The sequence below is a fragment of the Thermobia domestica genome, chromosome 1 (assembly GCF_964235325.1).
Source record: "Thermobia domestica chromosome 1, izTheDome1.hap1.1, whole genome shotgun sequence".
Classification (NCBI taxonomy): domain Eukaryota; kingdom Metazoa; phylum Arthropoda; class Insecta; order Zygentoma; family Lepismatidae; genus Thermobia; species Thermobia domestica.
In genome coordinates, this window is record NC_137454.1 from 335,547,008 (window position 1) to 335,569,806 (window position 22,799).

General features: G+C 36.3%; 1 protein-coding gene across 1 annotated transcript in view; it reads right to left on the minus strand.

Annotated features, from left to right (window-relative positions):
• Nucleotides 1-11,985, minus strand: part of spel1 (DNA mismatch repair protein spel1) — a 275,109-nt gene extending 263,124 nt beyond the window's left edge. Inside the window, exon 1 of the mRNA XM_081729493.1 lies at nucleotides 11,826-11,985. Coding sequence (XP_081585619.1) covers nucleotides 11,826-11,859 — 34 coding nt within the window. The 5' untranslated portion in view covers nucleotides 11,860-11,985. The remainder of the gene's footprint in view (nucleotides 1-11,825) is intronic.
• Nucleotides 11,986-22,799: the final 10,814 nt, after the last annotated feature.

Genomic DNA, 22,799 nt, shown 5'->3' on the forward strand with positions numbered 1-22,799 from the left:
TTTATGCGTATACCCTCCGTCGCTGACGCGCGTGCTCCCTACGGATACACGCCCTCTCCACCGCTAGGGCCCCCTGCTGCCGTCCTGTCCTGACTCGGTTGGATAGCATTCGTGTTTTTTACTGACCACTTAGAAGAAGTTGCTTCGTCTTTTTAAGTACTGTATTTATGCCATACATCCACACTATATTTATACTGAGCCCTCCTGAAGTCAATCTGCAAGAGTAATCAAACTCCAAATTTAGTACATGCTCTGCTAAAAGAAATACAAAGCTCTAACCTGAAAATATAAGAAATGTGTCATAATTTGGTAGAACCATCTGCTCGAGTAACCCCAAGCTTAATATTTTACATTTTAGTACGTGTATATGCACAAGAAAATAGGGTACTGATTAAGAATAATCAGCCAGAAAACTGATACTTTTACGGTTTAAATAAGCGAATGCATTTGAAAGAGAGTTATGTAGGATACTGGATTCAACTATTGAAGGAATTTTTCATAATGTAGGAAATCAGTATTACAAAAGTTAAACCATCACAGCTAAAGGGGTTAATCATAGGTGTGCTTTAAATTTCAACTCAGGCCAAAAAGAGTACAATCACCATCTCTTTTTATTCTGTCGAAAAAAAAAAAAAAAAATCCCGCCAAGAAATAGGCTATCAAAGACGCGGAGTACAATTTATGAATTGTAGAAGACATGGAAAATGGTCAACTTCGGAGCCCCACCATTCAGTTATGGAGACAGAGTTATAACTCTTGTGGTATGTACACTCATATTCAAAATTATTGTCGCACGTCTATAAATTTGTTGAAGGAATATAATTTGATAACGAATTCTCCCGGTATTCCTTATAATGTTAGTATGTGTATAATCGGCAAAGACATGTATGTGGTAAATTTCATGTCAAAAGAGCAGTAAAAAAGAATAAAACGAAAATAAAACTTTCTTGTTCATTTAGCAACATTTTGTTTTGCTCATTCTAATTTTCGTATTTATAATTCTTTTCCTATGAAATTTAATACAAATAAACATTTCCCGATTATACACATAGTATCAGTATTAAAAGTACCCTGCAAAATCATTATCAACCTACATTTTTACAAGACAGTTATGCGACAATCATTATGGACATGAGTGTACATAGGAATATAAATAAACTATATTTTATTATAGTTTGGTTTGCGCCTGCATATCTTTTTGTACATAAATTAACAAATGAACGTCAGTTTATTTGAAAAGTCGAAATTTGCGATTTCTTTTTCGATCACTTCCAGTTGGAATTTTAAAATTCTGTTTTCACGGTGGTTAAGACCTAGTTACCCGCTTTCCGAAAAAGATTGTATTGCTTCTGTGTGCAATCGTTTCGTCGCAAAAAATTCGAGAAATTGTAAAATTTTCAAAAATCGCCATTTTTGGGTGCCATTTTCTCGAAAACATATTTTAAAATTCTGAAATTTTGCCAGATGGTTAAACTGTACATGAATAATAAATAGATAAAATACCATTCTCGACCAATGGTTCATGAATTTACTACAGCCTTTTGAAGTTAGCGAAGTTAAGTTAATTTTGATGTCATAGTTGGCAACACTGCAAACAATAAGAGTGCAACAATTTGATGGTGTCTGCGGTTCACATTCATTAAATGAAGAATAAAAGGTTTTCCCGACTGCTTTTTATTACTTTGATCAAAAAGACCTCTGAAATAGTAAAATAAGCCTCCCCCTACTCCTCCGTTTTCTTAAACCGAGGTAATCTGAGACGGAAATTACGGTTACGAAATACACAAATTTTAAATTCACTTAATGGTCTTAGTAAAGAGAACCTCATTGATTTTTTTTTCCCACATGAAACAATCATTTGCTTGCTTGGTGTCTTCTTCGCTAACAGTATGTAACCGTGCAGATGCTCCAATAAGGTGTTCGTATACTCACAACTCGTAGCACATTGTCGATAATCACAAGATACTTATTTACACTTCTCTTATGCTCTTCTGGAAACCTGTACCCTGTTGATGGTCCATGTGGAAACAAACAGCACTTCAACTTTACGTAATTCATGATTTATTCATAATATTTCTGCTACCCATCACTCGTTATCATATATGTATGTAACAAAAGTTCCTTTTTGAGCTTCTTAAATCTATACTTTGCATTGCAGATGCTCGATTTTGGGGGAAGCATCTGGTGATTCGTTACTGATAAAAACTTTGCCATTTTCCGAAAGCCTAAGGCGACTTCGTTTAATACCAGTTACCGGTCGCACACTTTCCCATTCTTTCATTTTTATTATTTCCGGAAATTGTCGAATTCAGTTCCAGGCAACAAAACGAGAGTAATACTCGGAGTTGGTACTTGCACCATACTCACGAATTCTTCTGCAGTTTTAATAATGTGTATTTGTTTTTGTCTAAGGTTATGCAGCGTTGCCACATTCTTTACAATCCCCCTCACCTCCCCCCTTCCAATACCGTCGCAGAGATCCCTGCATGGCCGGTTTCACTGAAAAATCACTGCTTTAACGGACCTGTCTGCATGTCGAATATCTGAAAGCGAGTTTTAAAGTAGGATGCAGCACAATCAGAAATCACTGACACGGTTTGGGAAATTGTATACCGTACACTTATTTTTACGTATTCGAACCTTTTCTATAACAGGGTGTCTACTAAAATTCCAAAATGAAATTTCGTGACTTTTTCGTGACCTTTTCTTTACCAAATCATAAAATTTCGTAACATTCTTAAGAGCGAATTTGGATGTGAAATAGGCCGAATTTTCACCCATGTGATAGAAACGTGCTTTACTTGCGATTTGGTAGCGTCTAAAGCAAACCATGGACATTTTTGGTGATGAATTTTGACGTTTTATAGAACAAAATTTTCCAATCTGTACTTACATTTGTACAGTTAAAAAAAATCGTGACCCAAAAGAAAAATCTTGACTTTCATGACCATTTTCTGATTTCGTGACCGATAGACACCTTGTATAACCTATATTTTCGCTTTTCTTCAAGTATTTTCAGAATCTTGTCTATACCAATGAGAACATGAGCCGAATTGTGTGTTATGTCGTCGCGTATTACAACAAAACTGTCAGTTGTTTCATAATAATATACCACTGCCGTACATTTGCTCGTTTTTCCGGTGATAACTGAATTTCACTCCAGAATAACAGTCCAGTTTTCAGCGAAGTCCACATAAAGTAAAATAGAATTTGTACTCATATCTTGAAATTTTACACGATGCTTCGGTAGCAATTAATTCTCTTTGGATTTTCTTGATGTAGTCATGAATTACAATTCTTACAGTTAAACCAGTAACATACGGTACGAAAACAGAAAGTGGCACATTTTTTTTTAACGAGATTATTGTTTTCCCATATGGGATACGTAACACTTTCATTTTAATCAGGAACAATAATTAAAGACTCCACACTTACTCCTTCCACTCCAGGACATTCACCACATTCTTGAAGACAGCTGTCATTTTCTACGGATCATACTACTAAAGAAAATAGGTCACTCATAACAGCTTCAATACAGGCTGCACTTTTGATTTGTTGCAACCCAACAGGGTTGTTTTGTTTAAAACAAATGATTAAAACTTGTTTTAAACAATTGATTTTGTTTAAAACAAATTTTATATACGTTTTAAACATTTTGTTTTAAACACGTGTATTTTTTAAGGCTTGTTTTTAACATATGTTTGTTTTTATTTTATTTTATTTTTGTAAAAAACTCTGCCAGAGAAAGAAACTTACCAAAAAATGATCCCTTTCAGAAGGCTATTTTCTTCTCGTACAGTGTTGCCACACTTGGTACAATTACCAAATTCAGCCCTTTTTATCGTTCGTACTACGCTGGCATTTTCAGCCCCTTTTGTGAAAAAAGTTGGTACAATTCTATCCAATTCAGCACCATTTAACAGATACTTGTCACATTTTCAAAAGTGCCAGTAAGACTTTTCCTACATCTCATAATTGATTGATTTGTTCCTCGTTTCATTTTTTTTTTTTTTTTTTAATATGGCCATAATACCTTGGTCACCTTGAAATAGAGGCACGTTTGATTTCCTTACAATAGATACCGAAGATGATAACTGTTTCCCTTTTAATTTGCGGCCTCTGTTATACTTTCGACGTGCGAGAAAAGTTTCATTTACTTCCACAATTGTTCGGGGTCTTCCTATTTGGGTGTTTTTAAAAAGTAATTTTTAAAAAGAGCAATTGCATGATTTGGACTCTTGGAAAAAAGGGGCGGAGTGTTCTAGAACTTTACTCTTTTAGTTTCGTGTTATATAGCCATGTATTACACTGTGATAAAATAATGAATTCAGCCCTTTTTGTTTGAAGTTGGTACTATTTTTCAGCCCCATTCCAGAGCTAAGGACTGTGGCAACACTGTTCCCGTGTGAATGTTTTGATTTCTCGTGGCTACAGCAGGTCAATGTGGTTAACTTGCGAGAAAGTGTTGTAGTCGAAGGTTGGACTACTGGTAGAAATGATATTAAACAATAAATTTTAAAAAAATTATCATAGAAACAATTTTTTGTGTTGTATTCAGAAAACAAAGGGCTCTTTACTAAATTGTGGTTCTGAAATTAAAATATCGCAGGCATTCTTTAATACATACAGTACATGTCGGCTCTCAGTCTTCGTACAACTTGGAATCGTTTAACATGTGTTTCACGGAAAGAAAAAAAGGACATCATTTCAAATAAACCGAAAAAACTAATTTTATACGTTTCGAACAAACTTGGGTTGCAGGATAAATTTAGTTCCAACTTAGGTTTTTTTTTTTTTTTTTTTTTTTTTAATATTTTTAGATATGGGTCGCTCAGAGCACAAGGATCCAAGTCCATTTTCAAAAAGGTTCATTTTTGCTCAGAAAGGTAATATATTCGTAGCGAAGAGTCCGAAATAAATGAACCAAAAACCACGTGAAAAGGTGTAGTGTGGGCTACAGTTTCATAGGACAACCGCTAGACAAGGACGTTTCTAGAACGGGGGAAAAGGAGGGCTAATTTCCCCATCCCTTGCTCATAAATTAAAGATATTGTGTACGCTGCAGCGTGAGAAAGATTAACAAGTCAAGCTTCAAATGTCATAGTCAATGATGCATAATTACATTAAATAAATGCAGGGTGTATTACAAAGAATACATCGACGGAAAACATCATATATTCGCAACCACGAATCCGAAAAGAAAGAAAGAAAAAACTACGTGACAAGGTGCAATCTAGTTTTATATGATTACCTAGCGTTTATATGATTACGCTAGAGGGGCGTCCGTTTAGAGGTCATCCGCCCTCCTACCGCCTACTCTGAATTTCAAATTTTGGGACAGTAATGCAGATTTAGAAACCTTTTGCTGAGCAAAGTCCAAAAAAAAAAAATAAATAAATAAATAAATAAATATAAAAATAAATAAAAATAAAAAAATTGAAGTTCTTACACCGAATAAATACGGAGTTTGATCAGTTAAAATCCATTTCCGTTGGCCGCAAGGAGCTATATAGGCTTATATTGCTCTTTTGTATTTTTCTTTGATCCAAGGATTCCAAATGTGGCTTTTCGAGTTTCGGGCCTGCTTAAAATTCTGAAAATTGTGCCTAAGCAATTTCCAGTTTTGATCATCTATATTTCCTCCGTATTTATTCGGTGTAAGGACTTCAAACTTATTCTGTTGGACTTTGCTTATCAAAAAGTTTCTAAATCTGCCTTATTGCTCCCAAAATCTGAAATTCAGAGTGGAGGTGGGCGCGGCTGTCCTCTTGCCCGCACTGACGCCCTTATCTAACGGCTGTAATATGAAACTAGCCCACGCCCTTTCACGTGGTTTTAGTTTCATTTATTTCGTACTCTTGACTGCCAAAATATTACGTTTTGAAATAGCATTCATTTCCTGAGCAAAACTGAACATTATTGAAAATGGACTTGGATCCATTGTGCTCTGGATGTCCCAAATATTATTTTTCTTTAGTAAAATTATTGATTTAAATAACAATCAATACACAGGCTTGCAGAAAATATTCTAAAGTTAACACAACATGAAGTGTGCTTGAAACATCACTTTTTGAAAATGTATTATTTTAAAATAATTTTATTGCATCACTATTCCGAAATAGCAATCAAATTTCTGCAACTAAAATTTATCCCATCACGTGATCAATTGAGAAAAAATTATGTACATGTGTGTACAATTCCAATAACAATACAATTATTTGAGTCAAATACCGTAAAAAATGTCATATTAAATCCAATGGTCATTCGAAAGTCATTTTGTAAACCAATGGTGTTACAAAATTAACATAAGTAAAAAAAAAAAGAAAAAGAAAAAGAAAAAAGAAAAAAAGAAAGAAAGAAAAAAAAGAAAAAATGTGCATCAGTAACAGCTTACGGAAATACAAAGTCAGCATTTTGAATCCGATACGGACACACAAAAGTCATTTCCAAAACCTCTGGTGCCACAAAAACGAAATTTGATATATTAAGGTGTATTATTACCAGTGCACTACGAAAATATTTAATCTTTTTTTCGAAAATCATCTTGGACAACAAGTGGCCAATAAAAATTCATTTAAAAAAATATATAAAAGCCATTTTTAGTCAAATGATTTTATTTCTGTTATCAATGTTGCACTAATCAATATATACAGGATGAATCTGTAATACTGGTTGAAAGTAAAAGGTCTTAACAAATAAGATATTAAACGATTTTGAAGTATGTTTTAAACTGTTCAAAATGTTTAAAACATTTTTTTGTTCGTGTTTTAAAACATGTTTAAAACATTTTGAACATCTTTTTCATGTTTTAAACACATGAACATCTTTTTCATGTTTTAAACACATGTTCGGTGTTTAAAACTGTACCTTTGCAGCTAACTTAAAATCTGCAAAATACAGACATACACACACTTCCCTCCCAGGTTGCGAACTGACCCACTTTGGTGGAATACTATAAAATTTCGAGTGTCCCATTCTTATGCTGGGATTGTTCTGTTTATAAAGTCCGTAAATTTCTTTGATGGAACGCGTAAGAAAACGTTTCGATTTTTTAAAAAATTTTTTGTACATTTTCGATCACTGTAATCACAACGCACTTATTGGGACTTCGTCTAAGGCATTCCAAATCATCACTGAGGTAATAGTTCAGGATTTTTTAAAGATTATCAGAATTTATTGGATGGCCGTTTCAAGTAGACTTAAAATTTGTGTTTCGTAATCGTAATTTCTACCTCAGATTACTTCAGTTTAAGAAAACGGAGGAGTAGGGGGAGAATCATTTCACTATTTCAGAGAGTATTTTTCATTAAAGTAATAAAAAGTAGTCAGGAAAACCTTTTATTCTTCATTTAGTGAATGTGAACCGCAGACATCATCAAATTGTTGCACTTTTATTGTTTGCAGTGTTGCCAACTATGACATCAAAGTTAACGGAACTTCGCTATTTTCTAAAGGTTGTAGTTAATTAATGAAGCATTGGTCGAGAATGGTATTTTGTCAATTTATTATTCATGTAAAGTTGAACCATCTGGCAAAATTTCAGAATTTTAAAATATGGTGTTTTCGAGAAAATAGCGCCCAATAATGGCGCTTTTGAAAATTTTACAATTTCTCGAATTTTTTTGCGACGAAACGGTTGCACACAGAAGTAATACATTTTTTTTTTTCGGAAAGCGGGTAACTAGGTCTTACCAACCGTGAAAACAGAATTTTAAAATTCGAACCGGAAGTGCTCGGAAAAAAATTCGCAAACTTCACTTTTCAGATAAACTGACGTTCATTTGTTAATTTATGTACAAAAAGATACGCATGCTCAAACCAAACTATAATAAATTATAGTTTATTTATATTACTATGTACATACCACAAGAAGAATTATACAGAGATTGTTCAGCCTACGTTTGGCCGATTTCGTTCCTTCCCCTCCCTGGAAGAATGTACTCACCCGACCTGGCTCGTGGTGTCCTGCAGTGTTGTGCAGTAGCTTCCTGGGAACGGAGTTGTTTTTCCGCGTGGACGACAATAACGCACAAAACAGGACCATTGTTGTGAGTGTTGTGTTAAATTTGTTTCCAAGTGTGTGGGTTTCCGCTCTGTGACTAAAATGCCACCCAAACTAAGCCGGTTTTGGGAAGGCTATGTTGCTGCTCTTTATGACGACCACTTTAGTGTTTCTGTCATTAGAAAACAGTGCAAGAAGAATGGTTGCAACATCAGCTTAAGTGGAATAAAAAATGTTATTAAAAAGTACAAGGACAATGAAGCTCCACCATTTGGATCACCAACGAAGTTGCCTAGGAAGCGGAAATGCACCAAGGCCACCTCCACCATGCAGAGGAAACTTCGCAAAATGGCAATGCAAGAAAATCCGCCAACACAAAGGTGTATGGCTAATCGTCTTGACGTGTCTTTGGGGACTGTGAGCCGGACGTTATACCATCATCTCAAGCTAGAAAAAGTCATGAAAGCTCGCGGCCATCTTCTCACTGATGCCCAATAAAAGGAACGAAAGTGTAACGCCCGGAAGCTGTACGAACGGCATCTGGCAAAACAAAGGTGGATGTACGTCGTAACGCTCGATGAAGCATGGATTTACCTTTTCGACTGCGGCAAACCGAGAGCCATCATGTACCGAGAGAAAGGCGTCAAGAACTTCAGAGGGTGAGTCCGTGTCTGTAAAGAATCCCTCCCAAAAGGGTTCATGGTCGTTACTGGCTACCAGGGTTGGCAAAAACCATGGATTTTATTGAAAAAAAAAAAACTGTTTTTTTTGTTTAAACCTTTTTTTTTTTTTTTTTTTAATTGTTTCGCCTTGCTGTTATTATGCAACGACAAGGTTATGCTGGAAGGGGTCTCATAAGCTTAAAGCGGGATCCAAACAGCTTCCCGGCTTATATCCGAGAGAAATTGTCCTCCATTTGGACTCAAAACCGGGACTAATTGACCACAAATGCAATGAGTCTGCCGACTCACTCACGAAGGACTCCTGACAAAAATACGTTGTACTGATCTTTACATACTTGTTAATATAATTGTCAAGAGTCATTTCAGGACAAATAGATAGATAGCTGCACAAGTGAAACCATTATACAGAATTACATATAAATCGGAAAACTCCCGCGTTAGCCATTGGGAAAATCCTGTTATTACTTTAAATGCAAAGCAAATCCTGTTATTGCTTTGCATGTAAAATCAAAGATCAACGTATCATAATCAGTACGCTAAAACTGAGGTATTAAATTCGAAATTTAGTATGTAGATATCATTCAATAAAATTAAAACGAAGTCCTATCCAAGCTAATGTTGGAAGCTACGTAGGCAGTCGATAAATTTTGGCAATGTCTATCAATATATTTAGGCAACCTTTGCTTCTTTATAAAGCAACAAGCATTCAGGCAAGCAAAAACTTACAATTTGGCTTCGTTTCGTATGTTTAGGCTTAATATCTTTATGTAATACCGAGGTTATAAAGAAGACTCGCTTTAAAGCGACATACAAACCGCTACTTGTTTACACATAAAAGAAGGGTTATGGTTCGACCGAGAGTTGAACATGGGACACCTTGATTAAAAGGTGAAAAAGAGACAAAACTAATGCAGATGGTTTGATATGTGGAAACGTCAAAATGGAGTTCACACGATTTAAAGCATTTTTCTTTCTTTTATTCCTGCTGGCTACTGTTGCCCAGGTAAACTGAAGAATCGTAGGGTGGCGAAGAACTGCAAAATAAATTCGCAGTATTATCAGGAGCAGATCATGCGGTCGATCTACGAGCATGAATTTCAACAATGTACGGAAATGAGGCCAATCTATTGCGCATCCCCACGGGCAAGACCTCATCACATATCTCACGATCGTCCCTCGCATTCTACAGGGAGATGGAGGAGGCAAGTGGTATACAGGTGATACCATTCAATGAGGTACCTGTTAAATCTCCAGATGCAAGTCCTATGGACTATTGTGGATTTGAATTGCTGAAGCGGGCTTTAGGAAAACGTCGTGTGACAACTGTGGAAGGACTTTGGAAAGTTGTGCAAAGAGAATGGGACAAGATTCCCTTCCCAGTTCTTCAGAGAAGCCTATTACAATGGAAATTACGCTGTCGGGCTATTGTTAGGAACCAAGGGAAACACATCGAGCACTTACGGACCTGGCGCCATGGATTCTTCTAAATTTTTAGGTAAGTCGAAATTGGCCAAATGTAGACTGAACAACCTCTGTAACTCTACCTGTCTCCATTGCTGAATGGTGGGGCTCCGAAGTTGACCATTTTCCATGTCTTCTAAAATTCATAAATTGTACTCCCAGTCTTTGATGGCCCATTACTTGGCGGAAATTTTTTTTCGACAAAACAAAAAAAATATTGGTTTCTAGTTGCTATATATAAAAAAAAGTTTCAACAATATCTGAGATGGTGATGGTACATGCTCTGTCTGAATTGAAATGGAAGGCACCTGGGGTTAAAATGAATGAGTGCATATGAAAGACGGCTGTGCAACATACTGATTTCGGCCTATGTTTAGCAGAAGGGGTCCAGCTCTGTTTTCTAAAAATATATTAAATTTTTTGTAATTTCTGTTCACATTACGATAATTTAGGTTACATTATGTTAGTGTAGGGGTCCAGTGTAATTTTCCAAAAAATTATAGAATTTTGCGTATTTCTGTTAATATTTGGTTAGTTTAGGTTATGTTATGTTAGGTCTAAGTACTTGCATCATCCATTTCTCCAGTAAATTTTGTGTTTTTTACGTGCTTCCGGATCCTTTCTGCTAAATACACTCCCTAATTTCCACTGGTGAAGTATTTCTGCATGATGCGGGAAAATTGCATTTTCTTTAGAAGTGTGAAGCCATTACAAATGCTTACAACTATGTGATTTATGCAATATGAAGTACTTTTTCATTATACTCATTTATGCGCATATCCTCCGTCACTGACATGCCTGTTCCCTGCGGACGCACGCCAGTCTCCTCCCCCCTGTTCTGACAGCAGCAGTCTCGCATTTACTGGCCACCTACCACACATTGGTTCGTATTTTTGCAGTCGTTTTTATGGCATACGTTTGGACGCGTATTTATACGCCTAACGGGAAGGCCTCGTAAAGTGATTCTGCACACATGAATGCACCTTCTACCCTAAGAAACAATTTCTACGGAACTAGGAGTGATTTTCGTAATTAAACAACTGATATAAGACAGCACGTTATCATTCCCAGGGTACATCAGTTTGCACGCATATCTCCAATCTTTACCCAGTTATCTGGGCATTTGCCCTGGTAACAACGGTTCAGAGCGTTTATGGGCTAGTCTTAATCTGCACCGAAAATTGGGAAGGTTCTAGATTACTGGTTCCCCTTGTTGGTTATTATAACTAGTAACTAACCAAGGGTGATGAAGCCTGCGGGAGCGGAGACACTAAACAGCATGTTAGCGTACCGACAGCAAAAGGCTGTCACTTACAGAGATACAGTGCAAGACGAAACTAACCTGTTCGAAAAGGTCATACTGTTCTAATCGCCAGTCAGTGAATCCATTATGAAGAATTCGTAATTGTCTCCACTGACACAATGAACTGTGTTCATATTTACCTTGCGTATTCTAAGTTGGCCCTTATATCGTGACTGCGGCAGCTTAATATTTCTGCCAGCTTATTCGCAATTTTGATTCGAATTTTGTAGCTCAATTTCATGTACATCTGTTATTAAATATATCGGAAAAACACGCGAAGTAGTTAGAAAGTTCAGATGGCATGCATTGAGTTAGTGTTTCTCAGGAATCTTTCATGATGTACTTTAAACATTAAAAATTGTCTCACACAACTTACCCAGAACCAGTTGCTGGTTTGGTTGGACAGCCATTTTTTAATATTTAATTTGTCGTTAAATCTCCGTGACAAAACCTACAAAACAACCTTCATGCGTTATAAACAAATTCAAAATTTTTTTGGGTGGCAACCCTTGAAACAGGACAATTGGCGCGCTTAAATGTAAGCTAGGATTACCAGATAATGGTATTAGTTTTTATTTCCTACTACCGAGATGTTGGCAGTTTCTATTTCCAGGGGGCCTCATTCTGTAGCAGTTTGCGTTTCAGATGAAATACTCTACTATCCATTTCATAAAGATAGGTCCCTGACTTCGCGGTGCTGCCGTGACGTCCAGTCAAAACTTATATTTCATTGTCGTACCTCGTTGGAATTGCTGGAATGTTGTCTTTTCAATACTTAAGACATAAAAATTTTCTTTGTACTATGTAGTGAGAAAAAAGTAAAAATTAATGAAAAAGTGCGTATTTTTTCGTACTTTTTTGGTAGATCAATGTTTAAAGAGCTATATCTCAGTAAAGAGATCACGTGAAATAATTTCCTGTGTACAATATGTAGATGCATCCATTAACTTGTAAGCTGTGAAAAGTTCAATTTTCATCACTTGATATTTTTTGTGTAATTAAAACAAATGTACGACGCTCTGATCTCCTTTACCATGGTAGGTAGAGAAACGTACAAAACACTGTTCGGAAATTTGGAAGTCTAGTGTTCCAAATACTTGGAACTATTAACAAAAAAGGGTTTAGTTGGTAGAGTTTATTTTTAAAAAAATGTTTACTTCAACATATTCTCTACGTTAAGCGGTGAGCCATGTTGCAGCCCAATCTTTAAATTCCCCGCGCTTATATGAAGAAACAGCATACAGTAGATGAAAGTGCGGCAACGCTGACGTGCAGTGTTGTCGCGTTCAGGAAGCTTGTAGCGCGAAGCCTACTTCATAAGAATGTAATAGGAAAAGGTATTTATTATAACCTTTCACAACATCATAAAAATATTAATGCATGTACACTCATGTCCAAAATTATTGTCGCATGTCTATAAATATGTTATTGTAGGAATATAATTTGATAACGAATTCGCCTGGTATTTCTTATAATGTTAGTATATGTATAATCGGCAAAGACATGTACGCTATGTGGCAAATTTCATGTCAAAAGAGCAGTAAATAAGAACAATAAAACGAAAATAAAATTTTCTTATCCATTTAGCAACATTTTGTTTTACTCATGCTAATTTTCGTATTCTTTTCCTATGAAATTTATCACAAATATACATTTCCCGACTCTACATATAGTATCAGTATTAAAAGTACCCTGCAAAATCATTACCAAATTATATTCTTACAAGAAGACAGTTATAGATATGCAACAATAATTTTGGACATGAGTGTACACATCTCAATGTAATCGAAATAAAGCGTTGAAGTAACACATCCAAAAACTCATCTCTTAATCTATTTACTTCATTCACTTTCGTCATGGCTTTATTGACTCATCGCTGCTTCTGCTATCTTCCCTAATATTTATAAACAATTACTCCATTTCTACCTCAAGATCTATCAGTATACGAACATGTTAAAGATTAAACAGAAATGTACTGTAGCCTTGGCAATCATGTGTTCACCCAAGTTCTGCGATCAATTCCCCTGCCGAATGTAACACAGAATGGGTCTTTTGTTTTCTTTCAACGAAAGTAAACAATGCAATGAGTTGATGATGAAGGTTGTATTTGCGTATAATCACGTTGCACTGATTAAGTCTTCAACACTTCACTTCGGTTCGTAGGCGTCAAAAACTTACGCACTCAAATCATACGGGTTCATTGCAATGAGACGGACGAATGGGCATTTATATTTTCCTGAGTATATCTTGTGCTTTTTGATTTAATATATATATAGTTAGTAATTAATAGTAAGGACATTGATTATTCTATGCTCACTGGCGTATCCGGGAGTGAACAAGGTTGTAACTCTGTTTCAAGTAAACCTGAGGCTGCACCGGGAAAAAAAAACGCGTCATTCCTATTCAAAGGCAGATTCTAATGTAGCTTGGAGCTCTTAGATCTGAAAACAGATTTTCCGTGAAGTGTAAACTCAATATTGCATATCAACTAAGGTTGTATCATATAATAAACTTTGTGCATGTTTTTGTTTCTGTGCAAGTGTATTTTGTACTGTGTGCAATAAGTGAAAAACTGACAAAAAGCAACAAATTTTCGAGGACCATCACATGCAAATCCAAACAAGATAAGAGTTTGCTTTTCTAATTTTGAACACTTGGTACATTTACTGTATATCCTGTTAATTTCTAAGAAATTGGTTTAAAATCTGTGGAGACATTACATTTTAAAAATATCTCTAATGGGGCGTTTACACTTCGTCGATTTAGTCGCACGGCTAAATCGACTCGCTGCATTTGCGACGAAATCGAAGCAACTAGGCCGAATCAGATCGATGGATGTGTTCAATTGTTTCAACCGAAATTGAATGCTGCTTGTCGACTCGCTCTCCTCTGGTCGATTCGAAATCGACTGGCAATTTTAAAGATGTCCAAGCAAAAAGTAATTGGTACAATTTACGGTGTTATAGCAGAAGAAAATAGAATCAACCACAGAAAATAGAACGTCTTTCAATTCAGTTGCTAGTCGATTAGTCGCTTTCGATCAAGAAGCGATTAAGTTGAAGTCCTGTTTACACGGTCGATTAAGTTGAAAGTGACGTCAATTTAACTAAATCGAACGCAAATCGACTAAGTGTAAACGCCCCATAAAAAGTACCGGACAGTGTGCGTGACAAGTTTAAATACCCGTCCGGCTGAGAGTGTATACGCGCCAGGAAAATGTGGCAACGTAGCATCCGTATAAACTGCGATAGCGAAGGGCGCAAAGCAGAGAAAATCATAAGGTCATATTTGTGATTGTTTATCTTTTAAAACAAGTCAAAACAGTTTGGTTGAAAAAGCTACTTTAAGATATTTCTAAAAGTTTTTTTCAGATTGTTAATACACCGCAGCAATTCAGAAATAATGATGTCTCACTTTTTACTGAATAACAAGAAAATTACTACGTGTTGAGTAATGAAATTTTCAGAACTTACAGGTAATAGATGCACCTACATATCGTGCACAGGAAATTATTTCATGTTATCTCCTTTCCGAGATATAGTCCTATAAACATTGATTAACCAAAAAAGTACGAAAAAATACGCACTTTTTCATTAATTTCTATTTTTTTCTCACTATACAGTACAAAGAAAATTTGTATGTCTTAAGTACTGAAAAGACAACATTCCAACAATTCCAACGAGGTACGACAATGCAGTATAAGTTTTGACTGGACGTCACGACAGCACCGCGAAGTCAAGGGCCTATCTTTATGAAATGGATAGTAAATAGCAGTTTGTTTGTTACATTACTTGCGTTGCGATGGGATATGCAAATTGGCGCTAATTTGTTGGGGGGAAGGGAGTGCTATCCTTTTGTAAAATTTAGGGAAGAAATATGAATTATGATTTCGAAAGAGGAACATATTGGAAATCCAAATATGTATGTGGATCTTAGTGCATGCGTAAAACAATAGAATATCTAATACAAAGTTTGCACGTGCAAGTACCGGTACATAAGAATTCACTGTTGAACCTAGAAGCAGTGGTCGAAGTGAGACGGTATGCGATTGTATGCCATACCACCTCTGGTTTATCAGTGATGAAGACATGCCGCCTCTGAGTTTTCGGTGATCAAGACATACCATCACTGGAAAGTGGATGCTAGTATACGATACATTTAATAAATCAATTTTTATACACAGTACCGGTAACTGACGAATAAATTTGCACGCCAAAGATATTAAGTTGGCAACATTTTATTTTATTTTTCCTAATACTTCTTGTTCTTGTTTGCTTTCTTGCCCCGGCTTCCAACTTTGGACAGTTTATGAACTGATGAGTTTGACGGTATAGGTATACTTTATACGGTCCACTTACATAAACGTATCATATGTTCATTATGTTCACTGAATTGTTGTAAAAAGTCTTGTTAGAGCGAAATGTTGTTCACTATTATGTATTGGAGAAGATGATAAACTACGGTGCGTATATTATTTGCTAAGATAAATGACACATTCACTGGTGTTGTGTTGTAGTACCGGTACAGAACCGTATAAAGGATATCACGATAAGCTGGTGTTAACTTACACTGAAAGATGAGATGGAGTAGGTTTCCTTCTGATTCACCACAGTAACATAAAGGTGTATTGCGGTATCCTTGCTGATATAATCGATACGGCGTTTGAGCTATGCCTAGATATAACCTAAAAAGTAAACAGTCGTGTATCCTCGTCCAACCTTCGGGTGAAATCCACTTTTTGGTCGTAGGACTTGGAAATATATTCCAGAAGTGTTTACCTTCGCCGTGTCTTGTTTGCTCTTGATAGTATCTCCATTTTTCTTGTCTTTGATGATGTAGAAGAGCGTGTAGACTCTGCGTTGGAAGAGAAATGTTGATGATATGATTTTTCCTAATACTTTTATTTTGTTTTTAAAATGAGGTATCTACAAAGAAGTTCACTCTTTGCTCCTACGCAAGAACTCGTGTTGGTTGTATTGGTTGAACATAAGGGCCACATAACAGAAAGGAATGAGTCATGGGCCATGGGCCCAATTCAAATAATAATAAAAAAAACAGTGTATTGAAGATGCGACTCGTTTAAACTGAAATCGGAAAGTATTGTTGAGTTCACCGGAACTTCTTTTGTGTATTTACGAGAAAAATATAGTTTAAGCAATGCAAAAAGTCTTTTGATTTGCTTAGATAAGTGGTTTATGTTAAATCTGATGTTTTGTTTGTTCTTTTATATGAAACGTCTTATATTTCGTTATGCCATATTCAATTGTTTCTTTCTTATGTATGTACGTATCTTCTTCCCTTAATGCATATAGTTGACGCGTTTTGAGCAAAGTATCTGTTCCCAGATTGACAACGTATGATACTCAGGCTCGGACTGGCTAGGACAGGAAGGCAGGGATCCCTGCCGGGGCCTTCTCTAGATATATAATGAATATTGAATAACATGGAAAGTAAGTTGAAACATGTCTGCTGTGTTGGTGTATAGTTACTCATTGTAGTTTTTTCCGTTCCCAGAGTTCGGTGACCCCCAGCATTGAATGTAGTCTTGGGGTCCATTATTGGAATGAAACTAACAGTATTAGGCTATAAAATCCTGTTTGGGATCCTTTGTTTATGACCTAGTAAGAATATATTTCAACAATATGAAAAATGGGGTGCCAGCATCATATTGTCTAAACTCTTTCCAGCCTTAGAACAAAGTAGACATAAACAAAGCGAAATGTATTACTCCGCGGCTCACACATGCTTCGGCAGCCAGAGACGTGAACAGCAAGATCGTCTGCTAGCTTACTGTCGTCGCATAATTTCCACAGTGTTAAGGCTATAGTTGGTTGGTAAATAATTAACGCACTGACACTATATTGGAAATATGTATTTTCTTAAATCCTTATATAAACGAGCTTACCGCTGTTACTGTGTCCTCTTGTGTTTTATAACACGAGACGAAAATGGATTATTGTCACACATCGCCGCCATGAAATCTGCATTTTGCTATAATTTTAAATGAGTGGGGTAGGCGCGCGAACGCATACGCATGCGCAGTAAATACTATATGTCCAAATACGCGTGAGGTTGAAATAAAGCTACATCTGTTATTAAATATTATATATATTGCGTTTATTATCACAAAATGCAGGATAAATTCAGATATCTTTATTTGAAATTATTATTTTAGTAGGGATTATATTGCGGTAGGATACTAGTGCAGTGAGTCCAACAACCAATCACTGGTCATCGACCCACTGGTAGTCAGGTGGGTTTGTTTACATCTACTTTTTTCTAAGGCTGGAAAGAGTATAAATGTGTATTGGGCCCCCTAAATGCCGAAATGAAACTGAGTTTTAGACCTATAAAGTCCTGTTGAAGTCCTCTGTTAGTCGTTTGACAAATTATTGCAACACCATTAAGAAACAGAACAGATCCCCACCCTGGGACCCCATTACCACACATAAATAACGCTGACAGATTTATAAAGAAAAGTCCCCCCCCCCCATTGTAAAGGTTTTACAAGACTGTTAAACTTGTAGTAGAGTAATAGCAGTACTACTACTACGACATCATCATCATAATCATCGTAATCATCATGGATGATGTGGCCCTGCAAGTGAGGCTCCTGCCATGGCCTATACCCCCCAGTTTCGAGACTGATGATGGTATAGGCGCAGTCATATTAGGTAATAATTGGGCATACATTCCTTATAGCAATTAGTAGATATTGAAAATCGTACTTTTCTATGACTTGATATTTTAGTAGAAAACGCCTGAATTAAAGATAGGATCTACCTACAAAATTCATAAGAGTAATCCATAGTGTGTTCATTTACTAGGGCTAAGAACTTTTTACTTTCTAGATTGGCAAAAGCCATAACAATGCTTGAAAAGCTATGTAAATAGAGATAATAGAAAAAGAAAGTACCATATATAATAAACTGCCATGGGTAAAGAAGCACACAACATCCTGAAATATACCAAGGACCTATATAATTTTCCACAATTATGTTATACGTACCACTATGACACCAATTTAATTACTACAAAAGGTACGAGGGGGTACTGATATAGATTGAGCCTTACGAAGAAAAAAATTGAGCTATGAATCTGAAATTAGCAGGTTATGTAGGCCAGAACTGTATAGACTATGTTACAAAATGCACTGTTCTGTTATATTAATATCCTTTCATTTCAAAAATGAACATGGCTGCACCGCCAGTAACTTCAATCCAGAGGAGCATAGAACCGACATGAACTTTCTCTACCTCCAAGAGAAAGGTGCGACTCAGATCTAAGATGAAATGAAACAAATTTTGGGGGATCATGGACCGTGATATGTAGCTGTCAAACGCTGGGTGGCAAACTTCAGAACTGGCCATTTTGATGTTGAAAGGGCGAAACCCAGTGGCAAGCCTGTATCTGTGTAAGTTCCCGAAAATGTACAAGCCATCCAGGACATGATAATGGAAGATTGTCTAATATCAGTAAAAAGGTTTGCTACATATTTGGCATATCACGTGAAAGAGTTGGTACCATATATTCATAACGATCTGGATATAAGGAAGGTTGGAGCAAATTGGATCCCCAAACTTCTGACGAAGGAACAAAAGCAGGAAAGAGTGAGAACTTTGTAGACAGTTTTGAAACATTTTGCAAGTGAGGTGGTTTTTTTGGAGAAACTCTTAACTGGTGGTGAGACGTGGATTTTTTTGTTATGATGTCGAGACTAAAGAACAATCTAAGAATTGGAAGCACAATTCTTCTCACCGGCCAAAGAAGTGCAGTGTGCAGAGATCTGCACAGAAACAAATTGCAACAATCTTTTGGGATAAGGACGGAGTTCTGCTCGTGGACTCTCTTCCAGTGAGTATAACCATTAATGCAGCATATTACTGTGTTACCTTGAGGAAGTTGCGCGAAAATATCAAGGATAAACGTCATGGTAAGATCTCCAAAGGTGTTTTGCTTTTGCATGCCTCCTCACACACAGCATCTGAAATACAGGACACATTGGCCACCCTAGGCTTTCAAGTGTTGCCTCAACCCCCTCATTCGCCTGACCTATCTCCATCCGATTATCATATGTTCCCGAACCTCAAAAAACATCTCAAAGGTCACCATTTTCAGGGTATTCAAACGGCAATTGATGCTACAGATGAGTGGTTACAGCAACAGACAAAAGTCTTCTATTTACAAGGACTTGAAAAGTTTCAGGATAGATATCGCAAATGCCTTGACCTACTGAGGGCATGTGTGGAATAGTGTGGGAGTTTGAGCTTCCTAGCTCAATTTAGAATAGAATAGAATAGAATAGAATACTTTATTAATCATTGAACAACTATATGTTGCAATAGATTTCGTCAGGAATAAAATTAACACATATAATAATAAAAGATAATATACAAAAATAATAATAATAATAAGGATAATAACAATGAATATTATAATATTCAGTAATACAATATAAATATTACTATTACACTAACTTTATACTAGGAGTTGATCATCAAGCACTCCTCAAACTCTTTCAAACTATATAGACAGTAACCTTTAAGCATATTTTTAATATATCTTCTGAAATCTGTCCAATTCATTACATGCGTAGTTTTTGGGAGCAAATTAAAGAGTTTTATACCATTATATTTGTAACTTTGTTGTATCTTAAATAATCTAACATGTGGAGGATCAATGCTTAACTTAGACCTAGTATTATATTCATGTATAGGCCTATTTCCACGTACAGGAAATAAATCAGGGTTCTCTTTTACGGATATTAAACAGTTGTAAACATATATAGATGGTACAGTCATAATTCGATATTCTTTAAACAGTTCCCTAAAGGACACTGTGTCTGGTAAGCCTTCAATACGCCTAACCGCTCTCTTTTGCCATTAGAAAATAGAATGAGATCCAGTAGAGTTAGCCCACAATAAATTCCCATATAGTAAGTGGGGGTGAAAGAAAGCGTAGCGTAGTATGATGTTATCATTAGTTCATGTCCCACACTTGTCCTAAGCTTCCTCAACAGATAGAGAACCCTAGTAAGCTTTGTACATAGTTCTTGTGTGTGTGCTACCCAATTTAATTTGGCGTCCAAACGTATTCCTAATAGCTTAACTGATTCGGAGCTATTTAAGTTGTATGTGAGATTGTTCAGATAGAAATAGAATATTTCTGTTTTGGAATTATCTAAAACTAGATCATTGGATTGAAACCATAGAGAAGACATCTTTACAGCTTCCATATTTTTACGCTGAAGGACCTTTAAACTTTTGTCATTAGTTATTAGAGTGGTGTAGTCAGCATAAAGGACGGATAAGTAGTTTGGCAAATCATTCATATAAATAACAAAGAGAAAAGGCTCCAAAACCGAACCTTGAGGTACACCAGTTAGAATTTTAAGTTCAATAGATCTCGTATTTTTAATTTTAACGATTTGACGACGATTGCTGAGGTATGATTTTAGCTGAGGTAGATTTTTTCTTGGTAAGGCTCAATCTTTATCAGCACCCCTCGTATATCCAAAACTATATCCAACTTCACAAAGCAGAAACTTTTAATATTTACCTACTCTGTTTATCATATGGACATTTTAAGATAATAAATAACACAGGCCAACAAATTTTCCACTTTTTAAATATAGATTTTGACCTGCTGAACACTAATATGAAAGTTAAAATTTAAAATTAGCTCTAATTTAAGAGAGATCGGCCTTTAATGTTTATGTTGTGTTTCAATAAGACTTCATATGTCGAGGTCCGGCACCTGTGATAGGATCAGGCCGTAACTGCCCATATATAATCATGAACCAAGTTGTCCTGAAAAAGCATACAAATTAGTATATAATTAAAATTTGTACAGTTTTCTCATGGAAATGGTTTGTTGGGTGGGGTAGGGTGGAGTTCAGGGGCATGTTTTTTTCGGCGGAGATCCTGTTCATGGCTCCTGGAGTTCACTTAGACTACATTTCTATTTCCTGCATCGCTTTGCCTGTCGCTTGTGAGGTTGATCAGGGTTATCTCTAGCAATCACCCAACAATAGTCAGCCAACATAGAAGTCGATCACTTCACCTGGTATATCCTTTCTATTGTTGAGATTGCCTGACGGAAGCGTTCTCCATGCTCACCACTAACACTCCCACTGTTGTCTGAAAGAATCTAAGTGAGTATGAAGAATGTGAATCTTCAAAGACATGTTACAGTTAAGTTTTTGGAACAGGGACATGTTCTCAACTAGGTCTTTGTAATTGTCTGACTTTGTTTTGTCACTTCACGAAACGTATTCCAAGCTTTCTTCTCATCACCTTGAAGTATGTGTCATCAAAGAACAGTATTCTAATCTGTAGACCTATAAAACAGATACCTGAAATCTGGTCCAGATTGGTCCATTGATTTCACGAAGCTCTTCATCATACCTAATTTTATATGTAATTGAGGTAGCAGGATCTTCTTCGATTCAACTAGTGGTGCGTAAAGCACATTCTTCTCTCCGACATTCAAAGCTCTTGGCCAGTCACCTTTCACATAATACTGTGTTTTCTCTCGACTGTCCCATTCGCACAAGAAACAACAGTATTTTGTATATCCCTATTAAAGGCCCATAAGCACAGCTACTACTTTAAAGTCACAACAAAAGTACCAGCCATAATACTTGTTATACAAGAGACAGTTCAATGTTTTTTTAAGACTGCTGTAAGTTTCTTTCATGTACACAGCGTGTCTTACTGGAATGAATGGAAGCTCATTTCCATTATGTAGCAATACTGCCTTTAAACTTACTTTAGACAAGTCAATGAATAGACGCCATTCAAGTGGGTCGTGTGTGATTTTTAAGGCATTCATCAGACCATCAATATTTGTACAGAACACAAGGTTTTCTTCCTTTGTAAAGAAAGGCATAAACTCCTCATGACGAGACCTAAAGGACATTACTCGGACATTTTCATCAACAAAGTTCCACTCTTGCAACCTTGATGCGAGTAACTCAGCTTTTTCTTTAGGCAATTCAAGATCACGAACAAGATCATTCATCTCTTGAATGGTAGTTTTGTGAGGAAGAGATGACGTTTCATCGATAATGTAAGAAGCGTCTTTACTTTCCAAATTTATTGTCTCATCTCCATCTTTTGATTCGCTATAAATGTCAGTTGGTGGTACAAGAACGGGCAGTCCTTCCTTCTCCATGAAGAACTGGCCTAATAGCAAATGGTATATTTGGGTACTGGAGTTTCTATTTCTCCTTTTTTGTCATTCCTCCGGAAATAGGTGGAACCATGCAAAAATAAGTCATTGACATGGTTGCTTGGCTCTCTCCATATCATTGGAACAGCAAATGGCCACTTAGGACGATTTCTAGCAC